This window comes from Astatotilapia calliptera, chromosome 14 (genome assembly GCF_900246225.1).
Source record: "Astatotilapia calliptera chromosome 14, fAstCal1.2, whole genome shotgun sequence".
NCBI lineage: Eukaryota > Metazoa > Chordata > Actinopteri > Cichliformes > Cichlidae > Astatotilapia > Astatotilapia calliptera.
The window spans coordinates 9,544,690-9,559,358 of NC_039315.1; the positions used below are offsets into that span (position 1 = coordinate 9,544,690).

General features: G+C 42.4%; 1 protein-coding gene and 1 long non-coding RNA gene across 2 annotated transcripts; one reads left to right on the forward strand and one right to left on the reverse strand.

The window, feature by feature from the left end:
* Positions 1-305: 305 nt before the first annotated feature.
* Positions 306-1,250, reverse strand: LOC113036554 (olfactory receptor 10G4-like). The gene has a single exon (XM_026192971.1). It carries the CDS (start codon positions 1,248-1,250, stop codon positions 306-308), a length of 945 nt encoding a protein of 314 aa, XP_026048756.1.
* Positions 1,251-4,910: 3,660 nt separating this feature from the next.
* On the forward strand, positions 4,911-9,949 carry LOC113036468 (uncharacterized). Its single transcript, XR_003274459.1, has 5 exons — positions 4,911-4,948; positions 5,025-5,067; positions 5,133-5,196; positions 9,204-9,262; positions 9,552-9,949. It is a non-coding gene; the product is annotated as an uncharacterized LOC113036468 (long non-coding RNA).
* The last annotated feature ends 4,720 nt before the right edge of the window (positions 9,950-14,669 follow it).

Genomic DNA, 14,669 nt, shown 5'->3' on the forward strand with positions numbered 1-14,669 from the left:
ATAAATGAGAGAAATTGCCTGTTCACTACTTGAATCGTAAGCTCTTTGAGCTGTCAGTGCATTTAATCCAAAACTCAAATGTGCCACAGTGAATTGGAACATTTTGTCTTTCAAAATTTTGTTGTGTAAGAAAATAATCTTCAATCTACTTTTTAAATATGACTGTAAGTGTAATGATTTACAGGTTGATTCTTCTCACATAAATAGGACTCAAAAGTTCACAAATCTGACCAGGACAAAGTTTAAAAAATGCATATGAATATTCCAACATTTCTGCCCATTTTAAAAGTAAGTGTACTCACAGTTCACAAGACTCTAGCTGTGTTAGCCTTTCTAAGTATCTTAAAAATCTTATTTTTAATTTCCTTTGTCCTAAGACAATACACAAAAGGATTTACAAGAGATGGACCGAGGATGGTGCCAATTAATAAACCTTGGCGTTCTTCAAGAGTTAATACCACACCAAACCTGGTCAAAATAGCAAGGATAAAAATGGGACAGTATAAACATATTACACAAATCAGGTGACTCACAAGAGTGCTTCCCATTTTCATTCTGTCATTATTTGATGATAATTTCACAAAAAACAAGATCCCACAGTATGAAAGACAAATGAAAACGAATGTGAAAAATAACAGAAAAAATAACCTACTGGCACCTTGATTGAAATATTTCTCTGGGTCAACACAAGTGGTTCGTAATACAGCAGCAGCGTCACAGAAAGTGTACCTAAGCCTCAAGGTGCAGTGAGGGAGAGGGACAACTATTGCAGGTGAAGCAGCCACAAAACCAGAGGCAACAATCCACAGAATGTATGTAAGTACCATTATACGTGTATTTGTTAAATAACTATGGTACCGAAGAGGATAAATTATAGCTATTAATCGATCAAATGCCATAATTGTTAAAGAAAACATCTCCATTGTTGATCCCAGCTGGAAAACACACATTTGAATTAAACACTCCACATATGATATGGTATTAAAACCAGCAAGAAGAACCGCGATCATTGTTGGAGTGGCACTAGAGGTATACAGTATGTCAACAACGGCAAGATTGCAAATCAGAAGATACATTGGTTTATGTAACTGCTTGTCAGAAACAATGAAGATGATATTGACCAAACTGCCAGTAACAGCTAGTAAATAAGTTATCAGCATAACCACACCAACTGCTACAGGCCTTTTGACTGTGTCAAACCCACCTATAATAAAATGTGTTAGTTTGGTTGACGCGTTCTGTAAAGACATATTAAAAAAATTAAATTACAATAAGTTTCAAATTGGAATTGATAAAGTAAAAAGACAAAAATAAAAAACACCTCTCAAAGCAAAAGGTGGTTAAAGATATTTCAAATCTTTAGCAGCAGTAGACAGTGATTATAAAAAAATAATAGCCCAGCTAAACAGACAGTTTGGCTTTGATGACAAAGCACCTGTGCTTTCACATTTTAAGCCTCATAAGAACCGTACATTCTCACTCTGCACTTCCGTCATCCAGTGACACTGCATTGTGGCATAGACAATTTTCTATTTACATATCCCCAGAGATTGCAGAACCATGCTCCCATCCACCCAAAGGTAAGATGAGGATGGCTGGATACTTTAATTTACTTTTACTTTGGCTCTTTAGAGTTGCTATAAAACAGAAGCTATCACCATAAGGAAATTGCACCTTTGAAAATATTAACTTAACTAATGGTAATTATTAAAACTGACAGTAGATCCATCACAGATGAAGCAACGACAAAATAACAAATAGTTTTGTACTTGATTAAGATTAACTACATTCTATGTAGTATTTTAATAGTTCGTTTAAAGAAAATTTCACATATACAAAGGCGCCGGTTTAGCTCACTGGGATAAGCTGGCTGAGAGAAGCCGCCCGGGTTCGAATCAAAGCTTTGGCCCTTTTCAAATTCAGAGATTCTGATTTTTATTCTGATTGATCTCTCTACTAGATTCTGAGATAAATTCTGAGATAAATTGCAACCATAAAAACACATAACATTCAGATTCAGTGTACAAAAGCTTGTAAACACAAGACACATTTGAATAGTTTGGTAAGGATGGAGTCAAGTAAACAGGTGGGAAACTAATTAATGACTTCTGCCAGATACACTGTGCAATATTTGCAATATTTGTTTTTTGTTTTGTCTTTTTTTTCTTATATTCGACTGTGCAATAATCACTGTGCAATATACTCACTCAAATGAGCAATCCTATTTATCCATATTGTATATTCTGTATCTATATATGTGTATATGTGTATATATGGTGTATTTATGCTTATATCCTTACTCTCATTCCGCTTAATGTATCTGTAACATGCAACTTCTTTCGGTGCTTTGCTACTGGAAACTGAATTTCCCGGAGGAACCCACCCGAGGGATTAATAAAGTTTCATCTAATCTAATCTAATCTAATCTAATCTAATCTAATCTAATCTAATCTAGATCTTCATGATTTACACATGAGAATATGAAAATCAGGGATATGTAACTGATCAGAATGTAAGACAATGCTAAATAAATTCATTTCAGACACTAAGATATTATCTCTATAGAAACTTTGTTCTTGTAGAAAGAAGAATTCCTTATATTTATTAGCTGTAACAAATTAAGTTGTTACGGTTTTGGAGGGATTACGCCTCTGTCAGTGCGCCCCAGGGCGGCTGTGGCTATATTGTAGCTTGCCATCACCAGTGTGTGAATGTGTGTGTGAATGGGTGAATGACTGAAAGTATTGTAAAGCGCTTCGGGGTCCTTAGGGACTAAGAAAAGCGCTATACAAATACAGGACATTTACCATTACAAACTTTATCATCCATCCTTGATCTCTGACCCAGGGTTTATGTTTTGGACAGTGTGAATCTGGTAAAAATTATATTCTAAGTTTGGTTAGAACCTGCAACCCCCCCTGGCTTCTGCTCGGCAACTGCTGAGTGACCCCTCATCTGGGACTCTCCTCAGCTCTTTCTGGGATGGTGGCGCGGCTGCCCCTCTGTTGGTCTTCCTTGGTCTCCTGTGTTCTGGGGGCCTCTGGATGTCTGGAGTTTTGATCTCCTCCATACCTGCTTCATACCCTGGAGGACGGGGCTGTGGCTCCCCACACCCTCTAGCAGATCATTACATGAAGGAACCTTTTAATACAAGCGCGCTCATGCTCACAGGTGTACACACGGGTGCTCACACACACAAACTACACCCTTTTTGGCTCCTACCTCAAAGCACACTGTGCGCTGTCGATCTTACGTGCTGCACAATAATGTTTAACACTTAGTATTTACTATTATATTCCCATAGATCATCGTGATGTTGTTTATCCCTTGTTAAATGCTTGTTTTCTTTTTTCTTTCTCAACAGGTGATCCAGGTGATTGATATGTGTATTTTTTGTCTGCTTATTTTGTTGGTTTTTGTTTTTTGCCCTTTATCCCCGTCCCTCTTCCCCACTGTTTTTCTTTCCCTCTTTCTTTCTCCCCTTTCTTTTCCCCAGTCAAATCTGTCCCGTATTTAGCAAGTGAAAATAAAACAAAAGTCCTAGGTCACGGTTTCTTACACATATAGTGTTGCAACAACTGCACAAAAAACACTTGCAGCAACAAAAACATAATATTCCAGAAACACGCTTTGCCGATCCGATCAGCTGTTCATAACACTTCCTACGTTGGAATAGGCATCATCACAACTATCGCATGTCCACCATTACTTACCCAAAACCAGAAGTGACATCAATGTAGGCTTTTTTTTTTTTTTTTTTTAACCTTCAGGGCCTTATAAGCTTATACCGGTGTTTTTAAAAGTCATGTTCAACTTTATGCTTTTCTGTATAGTTTCTGGGATGCTTAGAACTCAAATTGCACTGCTGGAAATAGTTTATTTTGATACACATGCTGGTTTTTCTTTGCAAATTTGCATTATAATATTTACTTTTGTTTTTCCTGCAGTATATAAAAATTGGTGTATCTCAAAAATAAAACTATTAAGACACTCAAAATAAATTTCCTGTGGTTGGAAACTATTTTGTGCAACTTTTTTGTATTTACAGTTTTGAGGGACAAACCTCTTAAATTTCTCTAACTAGAACTATATGCAAAAAACCATAAACAATTTTCAATTTTTCTGTAGTTTATTGCACTTTTATTTGCAATTTATGAGGTTACTATTCACTTAATGCCCACTCACATCTTGGGCCATCTGATCTCAGGAAATCATATGATAGGGTGGGGCTAGGTTTCACAATGAGCTCACCCGAAACCTTGGCTGATTGTGACCTACCTACACCCGTTTTCACACCTTGGTTCATGTGATTAGGTAGAGGATCATTAGGGTGTCCTTTTGTCCCTGTTGGGGGAACACTCCCACAGCATTTAAATCTGGGACTCTCCACCATTTGACCTTAGCAACTTCAAACAACTTAAAGTCCAGATGCTTTTTATTTTCAAGCTCAGGGTTTATATTTTTGGACAGTTTGAATCTCCTTAAAATTATATTCTAAGTTTACTTATATTTTCTGAGCGACTTATGTTTAATTTTCTTGTGGGGGGGGGGGGCATTAACACAGGAAGAAGCCAGAGTGGGGGAGAACAGGTAGTGGAAAGTGGAATCCTTTTTTAGATCTAAGTTGTGAACAACAACGGTGAAAGGCCTTGTGTATTGCAACTGTGTTTAAAAGAGGAGCTGGACTGTTCATTGTCAGAGACACTCTCAGTGCCCCGTGTCTGACGTCCCTTCTCATGCATGAGATAGAAGAAATAAAAGTGCTGTTACAACCCATCATGCCCGCAGGCCTTGCTAATGTGGCAGAAGGAATATTAAATGTTCTGGTTGATCCCACTTTTAGTCAGGCGCATTAGGGGGCACTAGTATAAATAGTGGCCATCTGAGCATCCCCGAATCGTGTACCTGTTATCTCCTTTCGGTCACCTGACTTCTCCCGGTGTTACAGGTAGGAGCTGCGTACATGTTGTTGTTGCCTCAGCCTGAATTGGCAGTACTCATGTTGGTTGTTGTTTGTGTTACAGAGATCACCCGTGGATTACCTTCCTGAAGCCTCCATCGTGGCTGGTATGTGTTTATTCGGTGCAGGGCGTACATTATTTCACTCAGTGGTAAACCAATGTTGTTTATAGGTCGTAGGTGCAGAAGCCTCCTATGATCCACTGTGTTAATAAATCGGGTGACGCCGTTTAATTGGTACGTAACTCTGATTTTTCACAATCTGTCTTTTATTGTTTTCTTTTCTAGTAAACACTCATTATGTATTGCAGGAAGTGTGGGCCTTAGTGGGCGGCCAGTAGCTTTACAGCAGGGCCGCTACGCCTTTTCTATTCTACGCTCAGCTAACAGAACAGAAGTGCTGCTGCTTTGCCTTCCTTTTCCTGTTTGGGATTTTCTTTTCCCTGTTGCTGCCAGTTTTATAGAAGTGGATAATTCAGAGAACAGTGGCGCCATACATGCCAGATATGGAAGCCTGCGGACGTGCATGTTAATTGACCGAAGTATCCAATTAGAATTGTCGGACGGATGACGATTTGGAGTGATATTGTGATGCCGTCTGCTTCGAGCACAGGGTTAATTCATTCCGATGTATATTTGGTTTTTGAATGTTTTGATTTGTAACCTTTTGTTTTTGCTTTGCACCACTGGAAGGAGGCCCGTTTTCTAGCTACTTTTCTATCACCAGTGTGTTCTGTGGTTGGGCTAGCCACAGGGGGTGTATATCGAGTTTGTTTTGAATCCATTATAGTTTTCTTTTGTTTCTTTTATTTAGATGCAGAGGGCCTGAAGTGGAAGTGACTGGGGTGTCTTGGTGGTGGGACCCTTGGTGTACTACACACCTTTGTTTGAGCTGCACTAGAGTGTGAGTGTGTGACAGTGTGCTGCACATTTATCGGTGGATTTTCTCTTTTTTTTTATTCGTCCTCATTTGGCATCTCTGTCACCCACTGGTAAGCCTCTGCTCTGAACTTTTTAGAATATATGTATATTGATCCACCTGTTAATGCTTTTATGGGATGTTTTAAATAGTTGTTAATAAACTGCTATTTATTTTATCCTTGAACCACGTCTCTGTCGTGGTCAGCAGTGGCAATACACCGGTCAACATATTGCCACTACCGGCTGTGGCACAAAGCAACCTGCGTATGGATCTAAACCCGTTGGGCATGCTGCATGTGCTTTGAATGATTTAAACTGCCAGCTCAATCTCATTCTTAAAGAACAGTGGAAATTGGTACCCTAGAGTAAATTCAAAAGAGGAAAGGCATGTAGCAGAAGAGGTAAGAGAGTTATGAGGGTACTAGATCCGAGATAGCTTTCGGGACAGGTGGGTGGGTTATGGGAGATAACAAAACGGGGAGCGATTTCTAGCTTTTGATTGAGTCTTTAAGTCTGACCATTTGTTTGAGGTTAAAAACTGGAGCTTAGCCTGTTAAGCACCAAGGAGCTTTCTGGGCTTCCAGCTCAAAAATGATATGCCCAAAATGAATGGAGCAGTCTCTCAATTACAAAACTGTATAAACTAGTGATGGGAGCCGGCTCTTGTGGCATGGCTCCCAAAGAAGAGCCGGTTCTTTTGGCTACCAATTGGCTCTTAATTTATTATCATCTGTAGCCTCATATTTTATCTTTACTTGGCAAATATGAATGATTTGTGTGTTGATAAAACCTTTTGCATTTAGCGTTTTTATGAGAAGCCTTATAATTCCCTTATTTTGTGTATTTGTTCTGTTACAAAAGCAGGCATTCTTACATTTGTGTAATATTTTAATTAAACTTTTAATTTTGATTTAACACAAAAACAAAACAGAAATCCACAGAACCAAACTTAGTAGCCAAACTGTATGTCCTCAGTGCAGGTTGACATTCAGAAAAATCAAATGCCTCAGCTTGGATTGGCTGAATCTCTTCTCAGTTAGCACCTGCTTCTTCTTTAAACTGCAGTCAGGTGCTGCTTCATTTACGGGTGTCAGTCATATTTGCGTGTTTTTGTGACGCACTTGCACTCTCCTCCTCACCGCTGTCTACTGTCTTATTCTAAAACTGAGGAGTAGTGATGTACAGAGCGATCCTGAAATATCGATACTTCCATTACCCATGGTTCATGTTGCAGGATAAATTCCGATATGAAAATGTCAATATCTATGTTGGGTAGATAGCTTGGACTGGGAGGACTGTAAGGTGCTAGTTCAGATTTGCCGCTACCACTCCCCGGAGTGTCGGCCAGAACACTGCTCAAGGCCCGGATGAATGTTCAGAAGGGAGACAATGAAGATACTGAGGATAGTGCAGACTTTTGTATTGACTTGATGTAACAGAGTTAGAAAATAGCTTAATGAATTTCCTCAAAATTGATGTGCTTTGTGAATAGTTGGAGCCACCTGGTGGACAAACACAGCAACTGCAACTGTTAAGGTTCCAAATTGCTGCACAGCGCATGCCTCAGCAAAGGAAAAAAACTCCCAAGCTGGTGGTAGGTGCTAGTGAGCGATACTGTTGTCAATTTTGTAATTGTATTAATGAAAACACTCTCATAGTGGTAATTGTCAACATGTATTTTGATTGTAAGCAGTACTAGCATGTATCCTGAAAGTTACAGGCATTTTGATGCATGGGTAGTAACTTTATTCACGAGTAGCATTTTTAGTTAGCATGCTAAGCTAATACTCGTTAGCTAGTTGGGTGCTTTTTGACTTGCACTTAGCTCTAATGCTTCTCTATGAGATTGTAATTGCTCTAATTCTTTTTAACAGAACTGAATGTTGCAGTTGCTTTGCACATTGTTAATGAAGACTGTGTGCTGTTTTCTTTGTACCAGGTAGGCGCTGTTAAGTATAAGTTTTAATTGATGCTGTTGTATAGGAAAAAAAAAAGATGAACAATGATGATTGTTTTATAATAGAAAAGCTGTTTTTATATGTTATTGTTGTTGTTGGTTAGGAAAAAGGAGAAAAATAAATAAATAATATTGCTACTATACGATCACAGGTTTGGTTTCAGCTAGAACTTTTAAAAGAAAGACTTTGTTGATGTTGTGTTGTATAAATATATCTTAGTCATTTGTTAAGTGTTATGTTTGGAAAGAAAAGGAAAAAAACTCCCAAGCTGGTGAACTGAATGTTGCAGTTGCTTTGCACATTGTTAATGAAGACTGTGTGCTGTTTTCTTTGTACCAGTTGCCAGAATAAAGAGGGAGCCCAGAGTAAGGGCAAGTCCAGCGTTGCAGTGCCGCCCTTTCTACATGGGCATATCACACCACTTGCACAATAGACTCTCAGAACAGCAACAGCTACATTTACACAGTTGAAGGTAACAGGGATTGTCAGAGGAGCAGGTATTGCATACAGGCTTAGGTGCGTGGGCATGTGTGTGTGTGTGTGTGTGTGTGTGTTCTGTTGCTCATTAACGCACACTTCTCACGGATTGACAACTTCTCTGCTGGTAATCTGGAGCAGAAAAGCTCAGGTGCCTTGCCCACGTTTCTCCCTGCCCATAGTCTCTCTCATACAAAGCGGTGGGGTGACCTCTAATGGCCACTCTAAAAAACTACAGGTGAACTAACAACTGAACGGAATAAAACCGTATGTGGACTGCTCGTATCCTCTTAGCATGCTCTGATGACTTTGGTCCCAGCCATTTACATAGCAGATCAAGCTCCTCTCTTGACGTCAGTTTTAAGTCCTCTGTAGAACTGTGGAAAGATTGCTTCCAGGCCCAATAATTTTCTGGCTGATCGTCGAACCTTAACAGCCCAGAGCTTATCATCTCTCGCCGTATTAGATACTTGGCCAAGTCTGTGGTCGATGATGAAGTGGGCTCGTCAGTCCTGGCAGCACCTGTATGAGACTGAGGCGGTTGGTAGCTACTGCTGTATGGTCTCATATCATGTGACTGTGTCTGGTGTCTGTAGGTATCCCTGGATGGATTTAAGCTGTGTGAATGTTCTTGCTTGAACGGGGCTGTCCTGCAGGGGCTTTGAGTACGAGGGTAATAGGGAGTGGCATCTTGACTCAATTTGGATGTTCTCTGAACAGGCAAGTCGTATTCGCTGATCTCATCACTGTCGACTGGTAGTTGGTGCATCAGAGTTGGCATGAGTTCTGGTAACTGTGTGTTTTGGTGAGGTTCAGGACTTGGATTACGCTCAACGTATTCACTTTTAAGGCTAACCCGATCTAACTCCCCAAATTCGTTTTCAACAGCTGCTTCAAGAACATTCGCTTCAGCAATGGCAGCTGCAGCCGCGCTCTCAAGCCTCAAGGTATGCAAACTGGCTTGCAGCTCTGCTCTCTTCCTAGCAGCCTCAGCTGCTGCTTTTTGTTGTTCTTCCTCAATATATGCTTGTGCTTTTAACATATCTGCCTCTTTTTGTGCAAATAGTGCTTGAGCACGTGCAGCCTCTGCTTTTGCCCGTGCTCTGGCTGCAATGGCACTGGCTGAAGAGCGCTGACTATAATGATTGTACCCCTAACGTTAGTGTTCTCACAGCTCTTGTGCTTCATATTCGTGATTTGTGATTAGTTGGTGACCTGCCTTCTCGTCTGCCTCAGATCTTCCCCCCCCCGGACCTGCGACCTCCCTGCTGCGGGAACGTGTGTGAGTGTGAGCGAAGAAGACGTGAGCGAGTTACCCTGTGATTCCCCCGGAGTTTTGGATCCCTTCACTGTACATATATTGCACTGGCACTGTTACCCTGTGATTCCCCCGGAGTTTTGGATCCCTTCACTGTACATATATTGCACTGGCACTGTAAATAAACTACACCTTGGAGATACCTTACCGCTCTGCGTTTGAATCCCTGTACCAGAACGTGACACTAATCAGGTCATCCCTCCTGCCCCTTTACATCCTATCCCTGCAATAGGTGAGCCTTTTGAACACGTCATAGTGGACTGTGTAGGGCCCTTGCCGAAGACCAAGGCAGGTTACCAGTATGTACTTACCATAATGTGTGCAGCCACACGGTTCCCAGAAGCTATTCCTTTGCGATCACTCAGGGCGAAGGTCGTTGTGAAAGCACTTGTGCAGTTTTTTTCTACATTTGGGTTACCGAAATACATTCAAACCGATCAGCGATCTAATTTCCTGTCTAGAGTTTTTGCTCAAGTTATGTCTGAACTGTCTGTTAAGCACCGGGTGTCCAGTGCTTATCACCCAGAAACTCAGGGGGCATTGGAGCGGTTCCATCAGACTCTAAAGGCCATGTTGCGGAAGTACTGTGTTGAAACTGATTCAGAATGGGATGTGGGCCTGCCATTGTTGCTGTTCGCCATTCGAGAAGCCACACAAGAGTCCCTGGGTTTTAGCCCGGCAGAGTTGGTTTTTGGACACACTATGCGTGGACCCTTACGTCTGCTCCAGGAGAGGTGGCTGGCAGACCAGCCGAAACCCGCGCACAATGTACTTGATTATGTGAGTTCGTTTAGGGAGAGGTTGCACGCTGCGTGTGAGTTGGCACGCAGCTTGCTTTCTAATGCCCAGAGTAATATGAAGGAGAGGTACGATAGGAAAGCCCTCAAGCGTACCTTTCTGCCTGGTGAGCATGTTTTGGTTTTCCTACCAATCGGGGGTTCATGTCTTCAGGCTCGCTTTAGTGGTCCTTATGAGGTTGAGCGCCAAATCAGTGATACAGATTATCTGATTAAAACCCCAGATAGGCGGAAAAAGTCCCGGGTCTGTCACATCAACATGTTAAAGAAATATGTGGACCGTGAAAAGAGCCATGTCGACATAGGTTCTCCTATTGTGACGGTGGGATCCCCCTCCTACCAACCTGAGGTGGACGGGTTGCTTGAGCCCCAAGGCCCAAGTTTGGGGGCACGCTTAGAGAATTCTAAAATCCTGGAAAACCTTGAGGCTCATTTGTTTTATTTGGATGAGCCCCACAAGCAGGACATAAATAGTCTGATCTGTGGCCATACCGTGCTTTTCAGTGACCAACCAACTCAAACTACCATGCTTGAGCATGATATAGATGTTGGTGACCACAGGCCCATCAAGCAGCATGCCTACCGGGTGAACCCAGTAAAGCGGGCTGTTATGAAAAGGGAGGTGGAATACTTGCTGAAGAATGGTTTTGCGGTCCCTAGTTTCAGCCCCTGGAGTTCACCTACCCTTTTGGTGCCTAAATCTGACCAAACTCCACGCTTCTGTAATGACTACCGCAAAGTAAATGCCGTCAGTAAACCGGAGTCTTTTCCGCTCCCACGCATAGACGACTGCGTAGATCGGGTGGGCTCAGCCAGATTTGTCACAAAGCTGGATCTCTTGAAAGGTTATTGGCAGGTGCCCCTTTCACAACGGGCGGCTGAGATCTCTGCTTTTGTGACCCCAGACCACTTCCTGCAATATACGGTGATGCCGTTTGGGTTAAGAAATGCCGTTTGGGTTAAGAAATGCCACATTCCAAAGACTGATGAATACGGTGCTATTGGGTGTCCATGGCTGTGAGGTTTACTTAGATGATATTGTAGTTTACTCCCCAACATGGCCCGAGCACATGGACACGCTGCGGGAAGTTTTTGCCCGGTTGAAGGGTGCCTGTTTGACCGTGAATCTTGCCAAGTGCGAGTTCGGCAAAGCTGTGGTTACCTATCTGGGGAAGCAGGTGGGACAGGGGCAGGTACGCCCTCTCACAGCCAAAGTCCAGGCCATTTTGGTTTTCCCCGTACCAACAACACGCCGTCAACTTTGCCGTTTTCTGGGGATGTGTGGCTACTACCGTGGGTTCTGTAAAAATTTTGCCACAGTGGTTACTCCCTTGACTGCGTTGACAAGTCCGTCACACCTCTTTTTGTGGAACTCTGACTGTCAGGAAGCATTTGACTCAGCCAAAGCCCTGTTATGCAGTGCCCCAGTGTTAGCTACCCCTGATTTTACTCGTGCGTTCAAGTTAGAGGTGGATGCCAGTGCGTATGGTGCCGGTGCTGTACTTTTGCAGGAGGATGATCGGGGAATTGATCACCCAGTGTGCTACTTCTCGAGGAAGTTCAATAAGCATCAGTTGAATTACAGCACCATTGAGAAGGAGACCTTAGCGTTGCTTTTGGCCCTCCAACATTTTGAAGTGTACGTCAGTTCCAGCCCCCCACCAACGGTTGTCTACACTGACCACAATCCTCTGGTTTTCCTTTCTCGCATGCGAAATAACAACCAGCGCCTCATGCGATGGTCCTTGATGCTGCAGGATTTTAACATTGACATTCAGCATCTCCGAGGGGCTGATAATATTGTGGCCGATGCACTATCCCGAGTAGAGACCTAGATTCAGCATCTCTTAAAAGGTGGAGATGCTTGATTTTAGATGGGGGGGTGTTATGACCCAGGTCATTGTTGCTGTGTGGTGCTGTGCTCTGTGATGTCTGTTTCCAGGTGGAGGCTAACCATTGGTGGAAGAGGGAATGAGGCCAGCTACAAATTGGGACCTGACGGGGCCGGCAGCAGCCTTCTACTTCCTGCTTTCAGCGAGCTGCGCGTTTGGGGCTCTTTCGTGGCGTGTGACAGAGTCGGGCTGCAGTGAAAACAGTTTAGAGAGTCGTATCTGGACATGGTAGCTGTAGGGGTGGGAAGCCGTTTCTTTTATTACCTTTTTCTCCTGTTTCGGGTAGGGAGGCAGGTCAGAGGTTTGTATTTTCTTTTGGGGTTGACTCACTATAGGTAAGTTAGTTCTGATTTATTTCCAGTGTGTTTTGTTTGTTGTTTTGGCCATGCCCACCCTGACGCTCGCTGCCTGTCAAGTTAATAAAACGACTCATTGTAACGCTGTGGCTGTGTGATTTACTTCTTTTTATTATTTTTCTTGTGTTGCACGCCGGTAGCCTAGGCCGGGGTGTAACAGCAACTCTACGTGAATTATAATCCTTTGTAGGGCTGTGTGATATGACCAAAATCTCATATCCCAATATAAGACATATCTCTCCTGATAACGATATATATCATAAAATAGTACATTTTCTGTAAATTCTGTGATTCTCGGGCAATTCGACTTATGTGAAGTGTTTTCAGTTGGGCGTTGTGTACCTGGAGTCACATGAAAATACATTTTTAGACATGAGTTTAAACGGCCGCCATTTTCTTTCTGAGTATTTATTACACAGTGTGCTGCGAGGAAAAGCCTGTTCTAACGTTTGAGTCTAAGGATTATTTTGAGCACCTGATGGCTCTTTTTTGCTTTTCATTCGTAAACTCTCTCAAAACTCATGTGATTCTTGTGTAGGTGGTTAAAGAGGTTTGTCGTGTTTGAGTGGTGGTGGGGACCAGTTTGTGGCATAATTTGCATAGTACAGTTTTCTGGGGCATGTCAGACTTTTCATAACCTAACCATGCCCATGCTACAGATGGACCAAACAATAAGGTCCTCGATTTCTTTTGACTGGTCCTTCTGTTTGGAGCTAGGTGGTTCTGCCTCATCCTTGCTGGCCATGCTGGTATTCTCTGTGCCTTCATCTGCGTGGTGACTGTAAGCGCCATTTATAGTTACTTGATGTTTTTATTTGAGGTCATTTGTTTGATGAATATTCTGAAATTTTATGTTTGAGAATAATGTATATCGTTTCAGTTTATTTTGAAAAGTCTCAACAGAAACTTGAGCTTTATTGTGAAAGGTTTATGTGGAAAATAAACAAGCGGACGGCGGAGCCAAACAATGGTTTTACCGTCATTGTTGGTAACGAAAGTACGCGTAAAAACAGTCACTTGTCCGTCCATAGTGTGGTTATTGTAAGTATAAGAGAAAGAGAGAACTAATATAGCAACTACAGTGACCATCAAAATCATGAAAATAATATTGTGTCACGGCGAGTGAGGTGAGCCGTGTGGAGGAAATGAAGGAGGATCCAAATGCAGGCAGTCGTGAAGGTGTAAAGGTGGTTTATTGAACATGAAAGTAAATACAAACGGCAAATGGAGCTAGAACTAAACTATACTGGGATCAACTAAACTACAGAGCACAAACCTTAACGAGAACGACCAGAAGAGACTAACGGCGGACAGCAGGGAGAACACACGGGTGAGACATGGTAGAAACGCAGATGAGGCAGGGTGGAATACACAGACGGACCAGCAACTACAATAACGGAGGACATGATGTAAATACACCCAGAGAAACACAGGGGAATTACACACAGGTGGTGGACACAGCTGGGAATGATCAACAAGACGAGACAGAGGTAAAACTGAACACACTCACATGAGACCCAGACCTTCACAATAAAACAGGAAATGAGAACACCACACCAAGACGCAGACCTAACACTGAGAGACAGACAGAATGACACATGGAACCTGAACTAAACTAAACGTGAGATACAACCGAGAACAAATCCTTAAACATGAAACTCAAATAATAAACATCATAATCATCATCATAAACACAACAAGAGAACAAGAAAACAATCCCTGATGCAAACTAAAACCAAAACATAATAACCTCAAACATGGAATAACAAAAACATGAAACTCCACATACTGGGTCCAACGGACCCAGACCCGTGACAGTACCCCCCCTCAAAGGGCTGGCTCCCGACAGCCCCAAACAAAAAGCACAAGCACCAAGCCAGGGCGGGTGGAGGGGGCCCAGGAAGGAGGGCCCGAAACACAAAAAACCAGGAGCACGAGAGTCCAGAACCAAAACACGACTGTTCACTAGTCCATAACACAGTCAGGGGGCC